This window comes from Pantherophis guttatus, chromosome 4, assembly GCF_059756535.1.
Source record: "Pantherophis guttatus breed Tessera chromosome 4, ASM5975653v1, whole genome shotgun sequence".
In the NCBI taxonomy this organism is placed as follows: Eukaryota; Metazoa; Chordata; class Lepidosauria; order Squamata; family Colubridae; genus Pantherophis; species Pantherophis guttatus.
Window position 1 is genome coordinate 149351186 of NC_142066.1, and position 17404 is coordinate 149368589.

The 17404-nt window shown below is 40.5% G+C and overlaps 1 protein-coding gene across 1 annotated transcript in view; it reads left to right on the forward strand.

Moving 5' to 3' along the window:
* The window catches only part of CNPY1 (canopy FGF signaling regulator 1), a 62882-nt gene that overhangs the window by 21047 nt on the left and 24431 nt on the right, over positions 1-17404 (forward strand). The window contains exon 3 of the mRNA XM_034401705.3: positions 8757-8872. Coding sequence (XP_034257596.1) covers positions 8757-8872 — 116 coding nt within the window. The remainder of the gene's footprint in view (positions 1-8756; positions 8873-17404) is intronic.

Below are 17404 nucleotides of genomic sequence, written 5' to 3' on the forward strand. Positions count from 1 at the left end.
GATGGACTGAGAGCGAACTGGTTCTCTCTGACTGTTAGCTTGGCCCTCCCACCCGCCCCTGCGTTATACATACCTTACATTCGGTCGTTTTTAGTCCAGCTAAAAAGCGCGTCAGAGCAGACTGCCACATCTCAGCTGTTGTGTAATACACTGCGCTTGAGCGGAGCGCAAGTTTGGCGAAGCACGTGCATGAAGCAAACCGGTGGTAACCACCAGTTGAAACCCACCACTGATTCATACCCTGTTTAGCTTTATTTTATTTATCTATTTATCTATTTATCTATTTATCTATTTATCTATCTATCTATCTATCTATCTATCTATCTATCTATCTATCTATCTATCCCAACCCTGTCTTATATCACCAGGCACATTTCAGCTTAGCCGCTGCACACATTGATGAATTTAAAAAAAAAATACAGATTTCATCAGGTCTAGGTAGATAGCATTAGGACTCCTGCATTTACCTTTCATCTCCTCAGGGGTTTTTAATGGATGATTTTAGCCCATCCAGCCTGCAGCTAGAATTTATAATCAGGTTTAGCTTTTAACTACTCCATGTAAGGGTGGCTGCACAATAATTCCACTACGGTTTAATGAGAACAAAACAGCCAATAGTAATTCTAACTGCAAAACTTGATTAGGAGACTAAATAGTCTGTGCTGAAACAACCAATCAGCCAAGGCCATCCCCCAGACAATAGATGATGAGCTTTGTTGGAATAGATTTTGTTATCTTTTGACACTTTATTGGGCCACATTTCTTTTGGGAAGTGGGAAGGGTATTTGTTCTAGAATATATGGTATTCCCCTTTAAAAGATGCCAAATCTCTAACTAGACCAAAAGAAAATCTTCCTCTTCCCTCTGGGAAAATGTAGCTTTTTCTTTCATCACATCTAGGCACAAGTGTTCCATTTAGGTTACAGGTAGTCCTTGACTTACAACCATTCACTTAGTGACTTTTCAAAGTTACAACAGCACTGAAAAAATGACTTATGAATGATATTCACACTTAGGACTGTTGCAGCATCCCCATCTCACATGATCAGAATTCAAGTATTTGGCAACCAGCATGTATTCACGATAGTTGCAGTATCCCAGGGTCATATAATCACCATTTGTAATCTTCTCAGCTGCTTCCAACAAGCAAAGTCAATGGGGAAGCCAGATTTACTTAATAACCACATGAACTGCAGTGATTACTTTAACAAATGTGGAAAAAAGTATCATAAAGTCAGGCAAAATTCACTTAACAAATGCCTTGTTTAGCAACTGAAATGTTGGACTCAATTATGGTCATATGTCTAAGACCACCTGTATTTGCATGAGGTCTGAGTCAATGGTGGGTTGCCCCCAGTTCGGACCGGTTCTATACAGTAGAACCGGTAGTAAAACCGGTGGGAGGCTCCGCCCACTGACCCTGATGTCATCAGAAGCAATCTGCGCATGTGCAAAAGCAACGCGCGTGTGCAAGCGAAGCGAGTGTGCGCACGCGATCCCATTGCAAACCAATAGTAAAGGTAAATAGAACCCACCCCTGGTTTGAGTGTTTGTACCAACAAGGACAAGACACATAGAGAAGAGAGGAAGGAGAAGGGGAGAAGGAAGAGGAAGGGGGAGGAGGAGGAGGAGAAAGCAGTAGTTATGTATTTTATGGAAGCTATTTTGTGTGATGGATGGTTGAAGGAGCTAGGTATTTTATTTATTTATTTATTAGTCCAATATATATGCCGCCCTTCTCCGTAGACTCAGGGCGGCTTACAATGCATTATAGCAATAGCCTGCATACTTTTTTGTATATACCTGCTTATTAGGCCCCCCCCCTAAGCGGGGTTGTTCTATACAAAGTCGGCTTATTGCCCCCACAATCCGGGTCCTCAATCTACCTACCTTGAAAGGATGGAAGGCTGAGTCAACCTTGAGCCTGGGGAGATTCGAACTTGCACTAATTGCAGGCAGCTGGCAGCTAAGTGCTAGCACTTAACAGCACTTTAGTCCGCTGCACCACCGAGGCTCTTTCAAGGTATGTCTAGTCTATTGAAGAAAAAGATTAGGGATGACATGATAACTGCCTTGAGGGGATGTCACAGAGAAGAGGGGGTTAACTTATTCTCCAAAGCAACTGAGGGCAGGTCAACCAGCAGTGGATGGAAGCTCATTAAATGGAGATCCAACCTGGAACTAAAGAGACGTATCCTGACAGTGAGAGCAATGAATCAGTGGAACAGCTTGCCTCCCACAATTGTGAGTGCTCCATCCCTGGAGATTTTCAAGGATAGACTGGACAACATTTGTCCAGGACTGCCTTGAGTAGGAGATTGGAACAGAAGACGTCAAGGTCCGTTCAAGCTCTGTGATTCTATGCCCTATTTTTTAACTAGCTAAGTTTTTTTTTAAAGAAAACAAGAAACAAAATTAGATGTTGTTCTTCCTACAGAAACAGCTGTCTATTGCAGTAAACAGGATTAATACTTGCAAACCTAATAGCAATCAGACACAGAAGAGAAGAAGGAAACTACCCTGTTTTGCATAGTGCATAGTATGTCAAGAAGAGGTGCTGGTTCACTCTATCTCAACTTTTCTACTCCCCATTTTCTCAATTCTTTGGAAATCCCCTACTCCCTTGTAGTTCCCTATTTTAGCCAGATATGGGTAGTGGTGGATGGTCTGAAATCAGACTCTTATTAAACAAGAAATCAAATATCAAGTTGTCAGAACAGAACGGATTGAGTTGGAGAAGTAGAGTTTTGGCAAGGTCCTCAATGACCATAGAGATAGTTCTTAACTTACAGCAGTTCATTTAGTGACCATTCAAAGTTACAATGGCACGGAAAAAAAGTGACTTATAGTCCTTTTTGACATTCACAACCGTTGCAGCATCTCCATGGTTATATGATCAAAAATTCAGATGCTGGGCAACTGGTTCATATTTATGACGGATGCAGTGTCCCGGGGTCGTGTGATTGCCTTTTGCGACCTTCTGACAAGCAAAATCAATGGGGAATCCAGATTCACTTAACAACCCTGTTACTAACTTAACAACTACAACTACTGTGATTCACTTAACAACTGTGACAAGAAAAATCATAAAGGTAAAGGTAAAGCCCCTTGCACCAGAGGTGGGTTGCTCCCAGTTTGCACGCCCACCCAGTCACATTACCCCCTCCAAGCCACGCCCACAAAATAAGCCACGCCCACAGAACCGGTAGTAAAAATTTGTAGTAGTTCGGAGAACCAATAATAACATTGGCTGGCCACGCCCCCGAAGTGGTCCCCGGCCCGGTCGCTGCGCGCTTACCCCGCCTACTTCATCAGAGGCTTTTTTTACTTCTAAAAGCATTTTTTTCTGCAACCTTTTAAGGTTGTAGAAAAAATGCTTTTAAAAGTTAAAAAAAAAATGTTGGCCATGCCCACCCAATCACATTACCCTCCCTCCAAGCCACGCCCACAAAATAAGCACAGATAGAACTTATTCAAGGAAAGGTCAATGGAGGTAGGAAGCTGTTTCTCTCATACTTTCTGCTAAAGAGGAACCAACGTACAATCTTTAAGAAGTCCATCCTTGGTAAAAAGTTGTCTGAAGCAGTCTGATGCATAGGGCAAAAGGAATTAGTTGCAGTGTGTATTCGTGTGGTTGGATGGATGGATTTGAGAGAATTCTGAACACAGAAAATAGCTCATGATACTTCTTCAACTTGATATCTTCACACTAATACATAGGACACTGGTCCCCAACTTTTTTGACACCAAAGACTAGTTTCGGGGCAGACAATTTTTCCATGGACTGTGGGGGGAGGGGGAGATGGTTTAAGTTTTGCTTGCTTGCCCACCACTGTGGTCTGGGAGTTGGAGATGCATGACCTGGGTCAGCCTCAATCCTTGCAAAGAGTCTGAAAACTAATTGCTTTCATTTTTACCTACCTGTAATGAGCTATGAGAATAACCTTGAGAAAAAAGGAGGAAGAGCTGCAACTGAACAATGGGTTAGATAAGAGAAAGGAGCAGAACTGTAACCTGGGTAAGCATCTCAGATAAGACGGCCCTGAGTTCCTTTGAAGTTTAGAATAAATCAATCAAATAAGATAACGGCAGAGAGTAGGGAGGCACATTCAGACTTGCCAGATTCTGTTACTGTAACTCTATAATAAGAGTAATATTAGTATTCATATTTCTGGTTTCTTTTGTCTGGTGAACTAGATTGACTGCCTCAAAATGCTAAAAACACAATCAACTAATCAATGTCTTATCCAAATGATCTATAAAAGAGTAGCAAAATTGTCTTGACACTGGTATTAGAGAAAAAAAAATCCTCTTAGTCTCAAAAGCCAAATAAATTGCAAAAACGATAAGTGTGGTTGTGAGGGAAAACTTTCTGTCTGCCAAGCTATGACTCAATTGTTTCATTAAACTGTATCTTGAAGGCAGTGAAGGTCAAATTTATAATCTAGATATTTTTGCAATTGGATAATTTTCTAATAGTTGTATCATCATGTCATGGTTTGGTAGGGGCTGGAATGGAAAAAGGAGGAAATTAACTTTGTAAGTAATATCTCCTGGCAAGTAAGAAGAATCGATGGTAAAGCCCTGTGAAAAATGCAGAAAGAGACTAAATAAGTAAGGTGTGATCATGTATGATGATCATGATGATTATTTAAACTTCTATGCTACCTGACTTTCAATAATTCTGGGCAGCTGACAACAATCAAAGATAGAAATTACAATACAATAATCATTATAAATAATAGTGGTTAAGGCAGCAGGATAGGAACTGGGAGACAGTGAGTTCTAGTCCTAAAAGTTGGCTGGGTGACTTTGGATCAATCACTAGGCAATGGTGAGTTATATTCTGCCATAGGCATGAAAGCCAACTGGGTGACTTTAGACTAGGGGTGGCAGTCTGCGGGCCAGATGCATCATGCATAGACTATGCCCACCCCAGCTCCGCAAAGGCAAAAAATATTGCGATATGTCACATGACATCATGTGAAGCAATCAAGTTTGACACCCATGCTTTACACCAATCTCCAGGATAGTGTGAGTTCTAATCCCGATTTAGGCATGAAAGCAATTGAGTGACTTTAGACCAATCGCCAGGATATTGTGAGTCCTAGTCCTGCCTTAGGGATGAAAGCCAACTGGATAACTTCAGACCAGTCACTCTCTCTCTCAGTCCAACCTGTCTCTCAAGGTTGTTGCTGTTGAGAAAATAGAAGGAAGAAGGTGTATTAGATAAGTTCAACTCCTTGAAGTGTTTATAAAAAATAATAGGCATGATGTAAATTAAATAACTGAAAATAATACAGAATAGATGAGGAAAGAAGATTGCAAGAGGAAAGGAGGGAAGAGTCTTCCTTGCCAAAGGCCTTAGGGGTCTTCGGGGACCTTTTAATTTCAGAGGGACCTCATTCCAGAGGGCAGGTGCTGCTTCAAAGGAGGTGTGCTTCCAGGGTCCCAATAGATAGCATTGTTTAATCAAAGGAACCCAGAGTGTACCAGCTGTGCAGGATCAAACATCTGCTGGACAGATGTTATGAGAGACAGGCAGTCCCTCAAGTAAGCAGGCCTTATGCCATGTAGACATTTATAGGTTACAGCCAACACTTGAAGGATGGGAGACATGATGGGGTGTGAGTTTCACCCAATGAAAAACAGACCATCAGTGTGTTCTGCAAAACTACAGCTTCTCAGTGAAAAAGAACAGTGTCCCTTTACTTCCAAAACATCAGGGCAGCTTCAAAAAATAAATCAGTTTAATTCTCCAAACTGGCCAACAAACCAGACTGAAACTATTTTCAAACTGTCTCAACCGGTCCTAATTGGCTAAGAATGTCAGTTGCTGAGGTCTTCGGAAGTTGGACATACATAAAGCCCAAATGGTAAATGAAGCAACCAAGGGAATACAGGTAGTCCTTGACTTATAACCACAATTGAGCCCAAAATTTCTGTTGCGAAGTGAAACATTTGTTAAGTGAGTTTTCTCCCATTTTATGACTTTTCTTGCTATGGTTGTTAAGTGAATCTCTGCAATTGTTAACTTAGTAACATGGTTGTTGAGTGAATCTGGCTTCCCCATTGACTTTGATTGTCAGAAGGTTGCAAAAGGTGATCACATGACCCTGGGACTCTGCAACCGTCATAAATATGAGTCAGTTGCCAAGCGCCTGAATTTTGATCACATGATTGTGAAGATACTGCAATGGTCATTAGGGTGAAAAATGGTCATGTCACTTTTTTCAGTGCTGTTGTAACTTTGAATGGTCACTAAATGAATTGTTGTAAGTCGACGACTAACTGTAAATGACTTTTGAGTTAAAAAAAAGAAAAGAAACACTTGTTTGATTGCCAGCCCTGTAGTTCTTCCTATGCTTTGCCAGCCCCTAGAATGAACACATACATGTGTATAGACACACATAGATGCACACATGTTTTATCTAGGCTTGCCACCATAATTCCCAAGTACCTTTTGTTTGTAACAGCAAAACATGGCTTATGTTCTTAAGAATAAATTACAGGAATTCCTCAATTTTCGGCTGGTCACTTAGCAACCGTTCAAAATTACGACGGAGCCAGGAGCCAGAAAAAGCTATTTATATGTCCAATCACACTTGGCCAATAAAAAATTCTATTCTATTCTATTCTATTCTATTCTATTCTATTCTATTCTATTCTATTCTATTCTATTCTATTCTATTCTATTCTATTCTTACAACCCAGATCCAAAATTGGCCCACATTTACAGCTGTTTCAGCATCCATACTTACAGTTGCAAGAAAAAGTATGTGAACCCCTTGGGATTACGTGGAGTTTTGCATGAATTGGTCATAAAATGTGCTCTGAACTTCATCTAAGTCGCAACAATAGAAAAACATAGTCTGCTTAAAATAATACTACACAAACATTAGATGTTGCCATGGTTTAATGGAACATTAAATGTATATGATGTTATGGCACTTCCATTTTTTTGGTAAAACATGCCCCATAGCAGGGGTGGGTTCTACTTACCTTTACTACCAGTTCGCTCGTTCACACGCACGCTCTTCTGCGCAAGCGCAGAAGCGTTTTGATGACATCAGGGGCAGTGGGCGGAGCCTCCCACCAGTTTTACTACCTGTTCTATAGAACCGGTGCGAACCGGGGGCAACCCACCACTGCCCCATAGTAAGCAATGGGATTGCTAAAAAATTGCCACATTCACTTAACAACTGCCACAAAAAGGGTCATAAAAATCAGGTGCAGGTATACGAGGATCCACTTAATGACTATCATGATTTACAGCTGTAATTTCAGGCTCAATTATAGTCATAAGCCGAGGACTACCTGCTCATAACATTTTAAAAATCTGCTACACAGATTTGTACATACAAAGCATGCACTGTAAGCATGCACAAACAAAGCAAGGGTAAGAGATTAAAGTAAGTGGGAGGATGTGTTATGTCTGGTCAGCTTTCTTTCAATCAAGCAATACTTGAGCTAAATGGGAATATTAAGCAATATAGCAGTTTGAGACCTAAATAGATGATGTAAATGTGCTTAAAGGATGGATACTAAGCAAGACACCATCAGCTGCAGAAAATGTTTCTGAAAATGAATTCCCGACTTCAGAGAAAAGTCAAAACCCATCCTGTCCATTATAGTCGTAACTCATGACAGTCGATAAATGAGGCGCCCATGTGCTTGCCTTGCTTAACAATCCCTACTACAATCCCTGCTTTCCCCATAGCCATCATTCAGCGGAGCATGGGGGAGACTCTGGGTGGCCTAGGATAAACCTAGGCCCACATCGCAGTACCTCCCCTGTGGCAGAGGAAGATAGGCAGGACATTGTGGATTATCAATTGCCTAGATTTTGTTTCACCTGACCGTGGGACGGGGTTATAAGTCTCTTCACTTGTTGTCATTATTATTTTGAACAATCACTGAACAAACAATTGTAAGGACTATATATAAACCAGGGCAGCATTGAGATATTTGGACTTCAAATCCCAGCATTCCATAACCATCATGGCCATTTATAGGGACCCTGGGGGCTGAAGTTCATACATCTCAAAGTTGCCAGGTTGGGAAACACTGAATTAAACACTGCCAATACCATCACTTGCAACCTTTTTACGAACCTGTCAGCTCTGGCACTGCTTCCCTTTCTTTAAAAAAACAACAACAACAACAACTAATTTTCCCTTCTCTACACTGCCCTTTTGAATCTCTTATCCGGTTTGCCTCAGACAAATTTCAGAATTTAGCAAATTATGAATGTGCTTTATATTATTTCTTTGGGACACATATTTGTTTTTGTTTCCGAAAGAATAAATGACAAGGGGATAACATTTAGCTGCAGCCACATATCCTGGCTTACCACAGGCGAGGCTCCAGATGGTGCCATCTCAGGCACAACCAATCTTAAAAATGTAGCTTCTATCAATGTACAAGAATTATCCCTCGAATAAAAATAGCTGTTGTCATCCGTGCCATCAACACTGCACATGACACTGTGGTGGGTGTCCAAATTTTCTTTCCAAGAATTATTCTCAAGAAGAAGAAAAAACTACAGTGAGGTTCTGGCCCAGTTATATATTAATATTTCACGGTGGCAACATGTTTGAATGGCTATGTAAGCACCTGTTTTGGAATACACTTTGGCTGCAAACAGCTCTCTCAGTATTCATGTCAGTTTCGCCCCCTGTCTTTGTCATATTTTCTATTGGGATTTCTTGGAATGAGGATGTCTCTTCGTACTTCTTTTCCTTTGCACTCTACAGCATGTAAGGCTCTTGCTGATGAGTTGGAGTATGAGATCAAGAAAATTGGACCAAGAAGGACTGTAAATTCGGGGACATTTCGAATCAACCCTGATGGCACACGAGGGAAAAAAAAGGTAAGACAGACAGGAGACCAAGCTCAGTAATTGCTAGGGTGTGCAATTATCAACCACTTACCCAAACAGCAGTTGGTCTTTTAATCTTCTAACCTTTCCTGCATTAGGCCAGCAGCCACTAAATTGCTTCATTTTCCTCTGGGACTTAAAATCATCTCTAAGCTTGAAATTGAGGTATTTTTCTTTTTTTCCGGGGCCTTTTTAAAAAAATTTTTGGATGGGGACTTTTTAAAAAAATGTTGAGAATGGAGTCTTGTTGCCTTGGCAAGTTGTACTACAGAATCATAGGATTGGGAGGAACCCTGGAAATCTTCTAGGCAGGAGTCTTTATACCATTTCAGTCGGTTGTCCAGTCTATTTTTGAAAACTTCCAGGGATGGAGTTACCTGCAACTGTGGGAGGCAAGCTATCTCATTTTCTAATTGTTCTCTCTGTCAGGAAATTTCTCTTTAGTATCGGGTTGGATCTCTCTTTAACGAGCTTCCACTCGCTTCTGTTTGTGCTACCGTCTAGTCCTTTGGAGAATAAGTCGACTCCCTTTTCTCTGTGACAGCTCCTCCGATATTGGAAGAGTGCTATCATGACACCTCAATCCTTCTCTTCATTGGGCTAAACATACCTACTTCTTTCAATTGTTCATCATACGATTTAGCCTTCAGAACCTTTATCCATCATAATATGGGTCCATCAGAACCAAAAAGGTATCTAAGAAATGGTAAGAAGATATATCAGAATAAGCAAGTTGGAAGAGACCTTGGAGGTCTTCTAGTCCAACCCCCTGATCAAGTAGGAAATCCTATACCATGTCAGATGAATGGTTGTCCAATCTCTTCTTAAAAACCTCCACTGAACACCCACAACTTCTGGAGAGAACTCGTTCCACTGATTAATTATTCTAACTGTCAGAAATTTCTCCTTAGTTCAAGGCTGGTTCGCTCTTTGAGTAGGCAGGAACTTCACTTATATAACTGCTCATATAACTTTTCAATATCTTCTCCACTCGTGGGAGTTATCTACTTGCCTTGACCATGACATCGCATATTGTCCAGTAATTTCTTCAGTTTATTCTGGTCTCAAAGAATGGAGTTGGGGTGAGCATCTGCTGTGGGACTCCTCTGCCTTAAAGTGAAACCACGGGGGGACTGAAGGCAAATCTGCCCCAGTCATAAGCAAAATAATGAATGAGAGTGTAGAACTTACACATGCTAATGAAAAGTGACTTCTGACGTACAGCTCCTTCAAGATTTCTGTGTGTCTGAATTTTGTACATGCAGATCTCTACTCAAAAGTGGGATTTAAAAAGAAGCATTTTAAAATAATATATTTCAGTAAACATACAGAACTTTCAGAAATGCATGCATTAAAATGAAATGTTTGGACATTTCTATTGTTTTCCAGGAACTGGGCAATATAGAAACATCTGCACATGAATAATGATACAGTTTTTTAAAATTTATTACATTTTTTCACCCCACCGTTATTACTTTTTATTAATAACTCAAGGTGGCAAACATATCCATCAATGAAATATACATCTCCATATACAATGCAAATATACATCTCCCAGGAATAATGTTGCAGGATCTAATCTGGGTCGGTTACTAGTACCAGAGGTTTTAGTCTTCTGAGCTTTTGGATTTGTGCTGGAGTCCATCTTCAGGGAACTTCTCTCTCACCAGAAAGTTTGGTAGAGATGTTCCCTACATTCTGGTCAGTGGTGGGTTGCTCCCGGTTCGGTCCGGTTCTATAAAACCGGTAGTAAAACCGATGTGAGGCTCCACTCACCTGCCGCAAGGTGATCATGGGTGATCTGCGCATGCGCAGAAGCGCGCACGATCCCGTTGCGAACTGGTAGTACAGGTAAGTGGAACCCATCCCTGATCCTGGTAGAGAGAAATGCCTGAGGATAGGCATCAGGCTAGAAACTGTGAGTTCAAGTCCCGTCTTAGCCATGAAAGCTGGCTGGGTGACTTTGGGCCAGTGATTCTTTCTCAGTCCAACTCACTTCATAGGATTGTTGTGGGAACATAGGAGAAAGAAGGTGTGTTGTATATGTTTGCCACCTCGAGTCATTTATTAAAAAAATAATAAAGATAGGAAAAAAATAATTTAAAAAACCCACACAACTGTGTGCCTAAAGTGGGACAATAACACTCTCCTGGTGATGGGTCCAAAGCAGGGGTGAAATCCAGCAGGTTCTGGCAAGTTCTGGAGAACCGGTAGCGGAAATTTTGAGTAGTTCGGAGAACCAGCAAATACTATCTCTGGCTGGTCCCAGAGTGGGGTGGGAATGGGGATTTTGCAGTATCCTTCTCCTGCCACGCACCCAGCCACGCCCACCAAGCCACACCATGCCCACAGAACTAGTGGTAAAAGAAATTTGGATTTCACCACTGGTCCAAAGTTATTTAGAGATCCAGTTTAGCACCAGGCTAGAAACTGGGAGACCATAAATTCATAGGAAGAGGAAGGTGTGTTGGATATGTTTGCTGCCTTGAGTTATTTATAAAAATAACAAAGGAAGGGTTGAATTAAATTTTAAAAAGTCATCCAGCCAGCTTTCAGGCCTAAGACAGGACTGGATTTCACACTCTGCTGGTTGCCAGGCCAACATCTTAACTACCACACCAGAAGTAAAATAACCAAATAACTCTCTTGATAGAATCTGAACGTTTCAAACCATTCAGAGATATAGTTGGGCATCCAATGTGAGTAACCAGAGAAAAAGGACCTGGGATACAAGCCCACACAGTTACAAATAGGAAGCAGAAGATTATGACTGGGCAACCTTTGCCCCAGCCTAAACATATAAAGACAGCATAGGGAGGAGCTGTTTAGAGCAGAAAATCTCAGGAGAGGCAGAGGCCTAAACTGATATAAGCAATCTTCTTCCAATGGTTCTGTCCACTGGGGCTCTTTCTTCTAAACTTCTGCAATCAACATATAAATACCGATCACTTCCTTATTTGCCAGAAGTATTTATGTACAGATAGTCCTCAACTTACAATCATTCATTTAGTGACAGTTCGAAGTTACAATGGCACTGAAAAAAGTGACTTTATGACAGGGGTGAAATGCTATCAATTCGGACCAGTTCAGCCGAACTGGTAGCGGCGATGGCACATGGTTCAGAGAACCGGTAGCAGCGGCAGCGTGAGGCTCCGCCCACCCGCCCAGACGTTGTTACTTCCTGGTTTTAACCAGGAAGTAACCTGTTTTTGACCCTCTGCGCATGCACAGAAGGCTTTGTGCATGTGCAGAGGGTCCAAGCACACGCATGTGGAGCATGTCCTTCCAAACCGGTAGGGAAGGTACCTGCTTTATGACCATTTTTCACACGGATGACCACTGCAGCATCCTCACGATCACGTGATTCAAAATTCAGATGGTCAGCAACTGGCATGTATTTATGAGAGTTGCAGTGTCCTGAGGTCATGTGATCACCTTTTGCGACCTTTTGGAAAGCAAGGGAACTCAGTTTCACTTAACAATTGTAGTGATTCACTTAGCAACAGTGGCAAGAAAAGTCATAAAATGGGGCAAAACTCATTTAAACTGTTGCTTAGCAACAGGAATTTTGGCCTTCGTTGTAAACATAAGGGCTACCTGTAGTATTTTTCATTAAAAAATATTCCTAAAGTTGTAATAGAAATATAAACAAAAGCAAGATTAAAATCAGCTCTTTAAAAAGTAAAGAAAGTACATGTCCCCTACACATCTGATCCATACAGGTAGTCCTCATTTAATGAACGGTCATCTAGTGACTGATCATAATTATGATATACCTCCCCCCCAAAAGGTACCTCTGACTCAAGTTTGAAGTTCTGACAGCTGCACCACCACTCAGCAGTCATGTAAGTGCAACTGGGTGAAGCTCACACTTACAGTCATTTGCAGTGTCCTGCGGTCACTTGACTATGATTTTTCACTTTTTTTCTCTGGTTTCTGACATTTACTGTTGTATATCTGGTTTCCACCAAAAAAAAATAAAATCCATTTGGTGTAATAGATTCATATAATGACTGCCATGTTTATTAAACAACCATGTCATTCACTTAATGACCAATGCAAAAAAAATATATCATAAAACTAGGCACAGACACAGGGTGACCTGCTTAATAAGTGCTTGTATTTATGGCCTTAATTTCAGGTTCAACTAAGTCATAAATCGAGGACTAGCTGTTCAAAGTACAAACAATTATTTAAAATAATGCAGGAAAACCAATGTAAAAGCATATGTTTTTAAGATGTACAAAGCACTTCAGTGTTAAGCAGACTATATTACAAAAGAAATGGTTTTCTAGAAAATAGGGGCCACCACAAAGAAGGTCACCAAAAGGTCTGTTTCCACATTATCACTAATGGGCAATTTGCAAATGTCAGCACAGAGCGCAAGATGTTTCCTAAGCACAGTAGGTTTCTGAGAGGCTGAAATAGTTTAAAATATCCTTTTAATGTTTTCTTATTTTACCCTTTGACCGTGAATTGGCCTTCAGTTTGTTTAATCTCTGACTGCCAATAACCTTGCTATAGAGACATTGTCTCGGACACACAACTCTTGATGCACACAGATTCTCTTCCAACTTCTGGCACATACACATCCTACCCTTAATTCAGATGTGTTTCTTTCCATTGGAGGTTGGGTCAGCAAATGCTTCTCTGAGTAGAGAAACAGAATGAACCCATGATCACATCTGACTCTGTGTCTCCTCTGACAAATGAAGATTACAAACCAAAAAGAGATCTCAGTTCAAGTCTGTGCACATAAAAGACTAACCCACTATTTGGATTCAAATTCTTCAAACCTGCTTGCTCGTCGACTGTGGTTAAGTTATAGTCTGCTGGATTGGGGATATTTTGTTCCATTTCCTTTCCAGGGAAGACACTCACCATAGATAGATAAGAAGTAAAGGTAAAGGTTCCCTTCGCACACATGTGCTAGTCATTTCCGACTCTAGGGGGCGGTGCTCATCTCTGTTTCAAAGCTGAAGAGCCAGCACTGTCCGAAGACATCTCCGTGGTCATGTGGCCGGCATGACTAAATGCCAAAGGCGCATGGAACACTGTTACCTTACCACCAAAAGGGGTCCCTATTTTTCTCCTTGCATTTTTTACGTGCTTTCGAATTGCTAGGTTGGCAGAAGCTGGGACAAGTAACGGGAGCTCACCCCATTACGCAGCATTAGGGATTCGAACCACTGAACTGCCGATCTTTCGATTGACAAGCTTAGCGTCTTAGCCACTGAGCCACCACATTAGGACCAGTTATAAGTCACTGTTTTCGGTGCCATTGTCACTTTGAACAGTTGCTAAATGAGAAATGTAGTGAGAGATAAGTACAGTGGCAATTTGACAAATCTACTTTCTACAAATCTAAGCTCATCAGCCATTTATGGTTGCTACCTTCAGCATGTTGGTTCATTTCTTCCATTTTTCCGCTGTCCGGTCCTAGGCTGAATTTTCTGCAATTCTCAATTAGTTTGGCTGTGTTGGAAGGAAGGTGGACCTACAAATTTGGAGGGCACCATGTTGTTTAAATCTGATCTTTTGAGACTGGCAGTGACTCCGTAGGATTCCATATATCATTTATTTCTTCTCACCTGTTACCTGAGGGTTGGATTTAGATATTTCTGCATTCAAAGCTTATTTTCATCTCCTGCACAGCTGGAGAGTTTGCAGCTTACCAGATGTTATTGAGTGACAGCTCTTCACTTGTTTGCTATTAGCCTTGCTGGGGATTGGTGTTGAGAGGCATCTCTTCTCCTTCCCTTCTCCTCTCTCTGTCTAGCAAGAACATCACGATGAACCTGGGAAAGAAAAGGAGAAAGAAAGGCATGGGAAATACTGAGGGTGAATGTGTGACCCCCTATTGCTCAGTTCAGGTTCAACCATACTACCCGAAATTTACCTATAGATCTGAATATCGATCACTTAGAACATTCCTTTGGCTACATTGCGCCAGCCAGATTTCTTAGTTTTTAAACTTTGTCCACATCTGGCAATCTATTTTAAATTGCAGATTAGGGCCATGGTTCAACCTCTTTTCAGAAAGACAGTTTTATTTTATTTTTTTTTTAAAAAAAGGTATCTTCCTTGTAAAATGATCTTGTAAAATATTGTGTGGTAATATTTTGTTTTTAACATCTTTTTCATCCCTTTCTCTTTTTCTCTTTCCTTGCCAAAATGCATCAAACACCTGCTAAATATAAACTCGTGGCAATTTGCCCAGCAGCGCTAACGATCAGGGTTCTCAGGAGTCTTCTAATGTTGAGAGAATCAGAGGGCATCGCAATGCCATCAAGGTCAAAGACCATCCACTGCTTCCCACTAGTGGTGGAAATGATTTATTTTTAACCTCCAAATTCAGACTATTCAACCAATTCATAATTAGGGATATGGGGGATGGATCTAAAACTCAATCCATATCAATGAGTCATGAGCGGACTTCATTCTGACCAGATTTCTTGATATTTTTGTTTTTGTTTTTTTTAAGATTGGAACTTTCTACTTTCACATTTATTATTATTGCTGGACTTGAATGCTGGCTAAACAAAAGGCTCAGTTTAGCAAAATTAAAGGAATAACATATTTGTTAAATGTATTTTGAAAACATCTTTATTTATTAGACATTTATTTTTATATTTATTTATTTATTTATTTATTTATTTATTTATTTATTTATCTTTTATATAAAGGAAGTCCACAAAATACAACCATTCATTTAATGATTGAATGAAGTTAGAACAGCAGTGAAAAAAGTAATTTATGACCGATTTTTACATTTATGACCGTGGCAGCATCCCCATGGTCATGTAATCAAAATTAGAGCCCTTGGCAACTGGCACATATTTATGACAATTGCGATGTCCCAGAATCACCATTTGTAATCTTCCCAGCTGGCTTCCAACAAGCAAAGTCAATGGGAGAAGCCAGATTTGCATAATAACCACATGATTCACTTGACAATTGCGGTGATTCATTTAACAACTGTGGCAAAAACGGTAATAAAATGGGGCAAAACTCACTTAATACCTTGCCTTGCTTAGCAACAGAAATTTTGGGCTCCATGATAGTTATAAGTCAAGGACTACCTGTATTAGATTGTTATTCCACCTTTATTACTTTATAAGTAACTGATAGCAGTGAATGTACCTAATACTCCTTCCTTTTCCTATTTTCTCCATAATAACAACCCTGTAATGTGGATTGGGCTGAATGAAAGTGACTGGCCCAAACTCTCCAGTTGGTTTTCATGCCTATGGTGGGGCTAGAACTTGATGATTGGCTGAAAGAGCTAAGAATGATGGATATTTGCAGAATCCGTGCATTCATCTTGTCTCTGGCTTGAAGAATCTGTGTCTCCAGGCCATGCCATTTTGCATAAAGAGACATTTTGAAAATGCAATTACAGTAATTGAAAATAAACTAGGTGACACCAATCGTCAAATTATTTGATGGTCCAGAATGGCCTGCCAATATGTTTTAGTTGCCTATGAATATTCAGATGTTTGCATCTAAATCATTCTAATATTTTAAGGACTAGCAACAGAGAAATCCTCAGCTGCTGATTCATCACAACCAAACGCTGATTTTTAAAATCTCTCCCAAAAAGCAGAGCAGACACACCTGACAACATCTGACTGTAATGAGATACCAGACAAAACCAATGCAGATTAATTCAACCTGAACTGTAACAAACAGCATCTCTTGTATTCTGAAATACGCTAGAACTTATTTCGCTTTCCTAATTTGTAAACTCCATTCCCACATGGGATAAAAAAATTGCAGAGCAAATACATCTGAATCCAATTGTTTATGAAGGATAATGATATTTTAGTTCTGATGGGATATGTGCCATTCAAACTCTATTATCCGTATTTTTTGTACAAGTTTCACATTTCAACATTTTTTAACCCTTGGATGATGCAACATAGCAGCCTAAATATTTTCTAGCTCCAGCTCCTTCTCCTTCTGAAGGAATTCCAGTCTACTCTGAAGATGAAATTTACTCTTGAAATCTAATATAAATATGTCCTCATACATGTATTTTGTTACCTCTTTTCTATTATCTTCTACTATACTGCTACACTTAAAGCTTGAGATACAGTTATAATGAATACTGACCCAGTGCAGGTTGGCAATTAGATATTTTTCAACTCCACAGTCTAAGGTTGGAAAAAAATAACTGCCCCAAAATCACCCACCCAACTTCCCTCTCTCTAAGGGAAGTGTAGAACCCATTCAGTACCACCTTAACACCTAAACTATTACATCACGTTTACTCTTGTGGTGAGGAGAAACTGGCCCAAGTCACCCCGCCAGAAAAAGGTCAAATCTTCATGTTTCTAGTCCAGTAAGGCAGGGGTGGGTTCTACTTACCTTTACTACCGGTTCGCAACGGGGCCATATGTGCGTGCTCTTCTGCGCATGCGCAGAAGCATTTTTATGACATTGGGTTCATAAATGCTAGTCATTTCTGACTCTAGGGGGGCGGTGCTCATCTCCGTTTCAAAGCTGAAGAGCCAGCGCTGT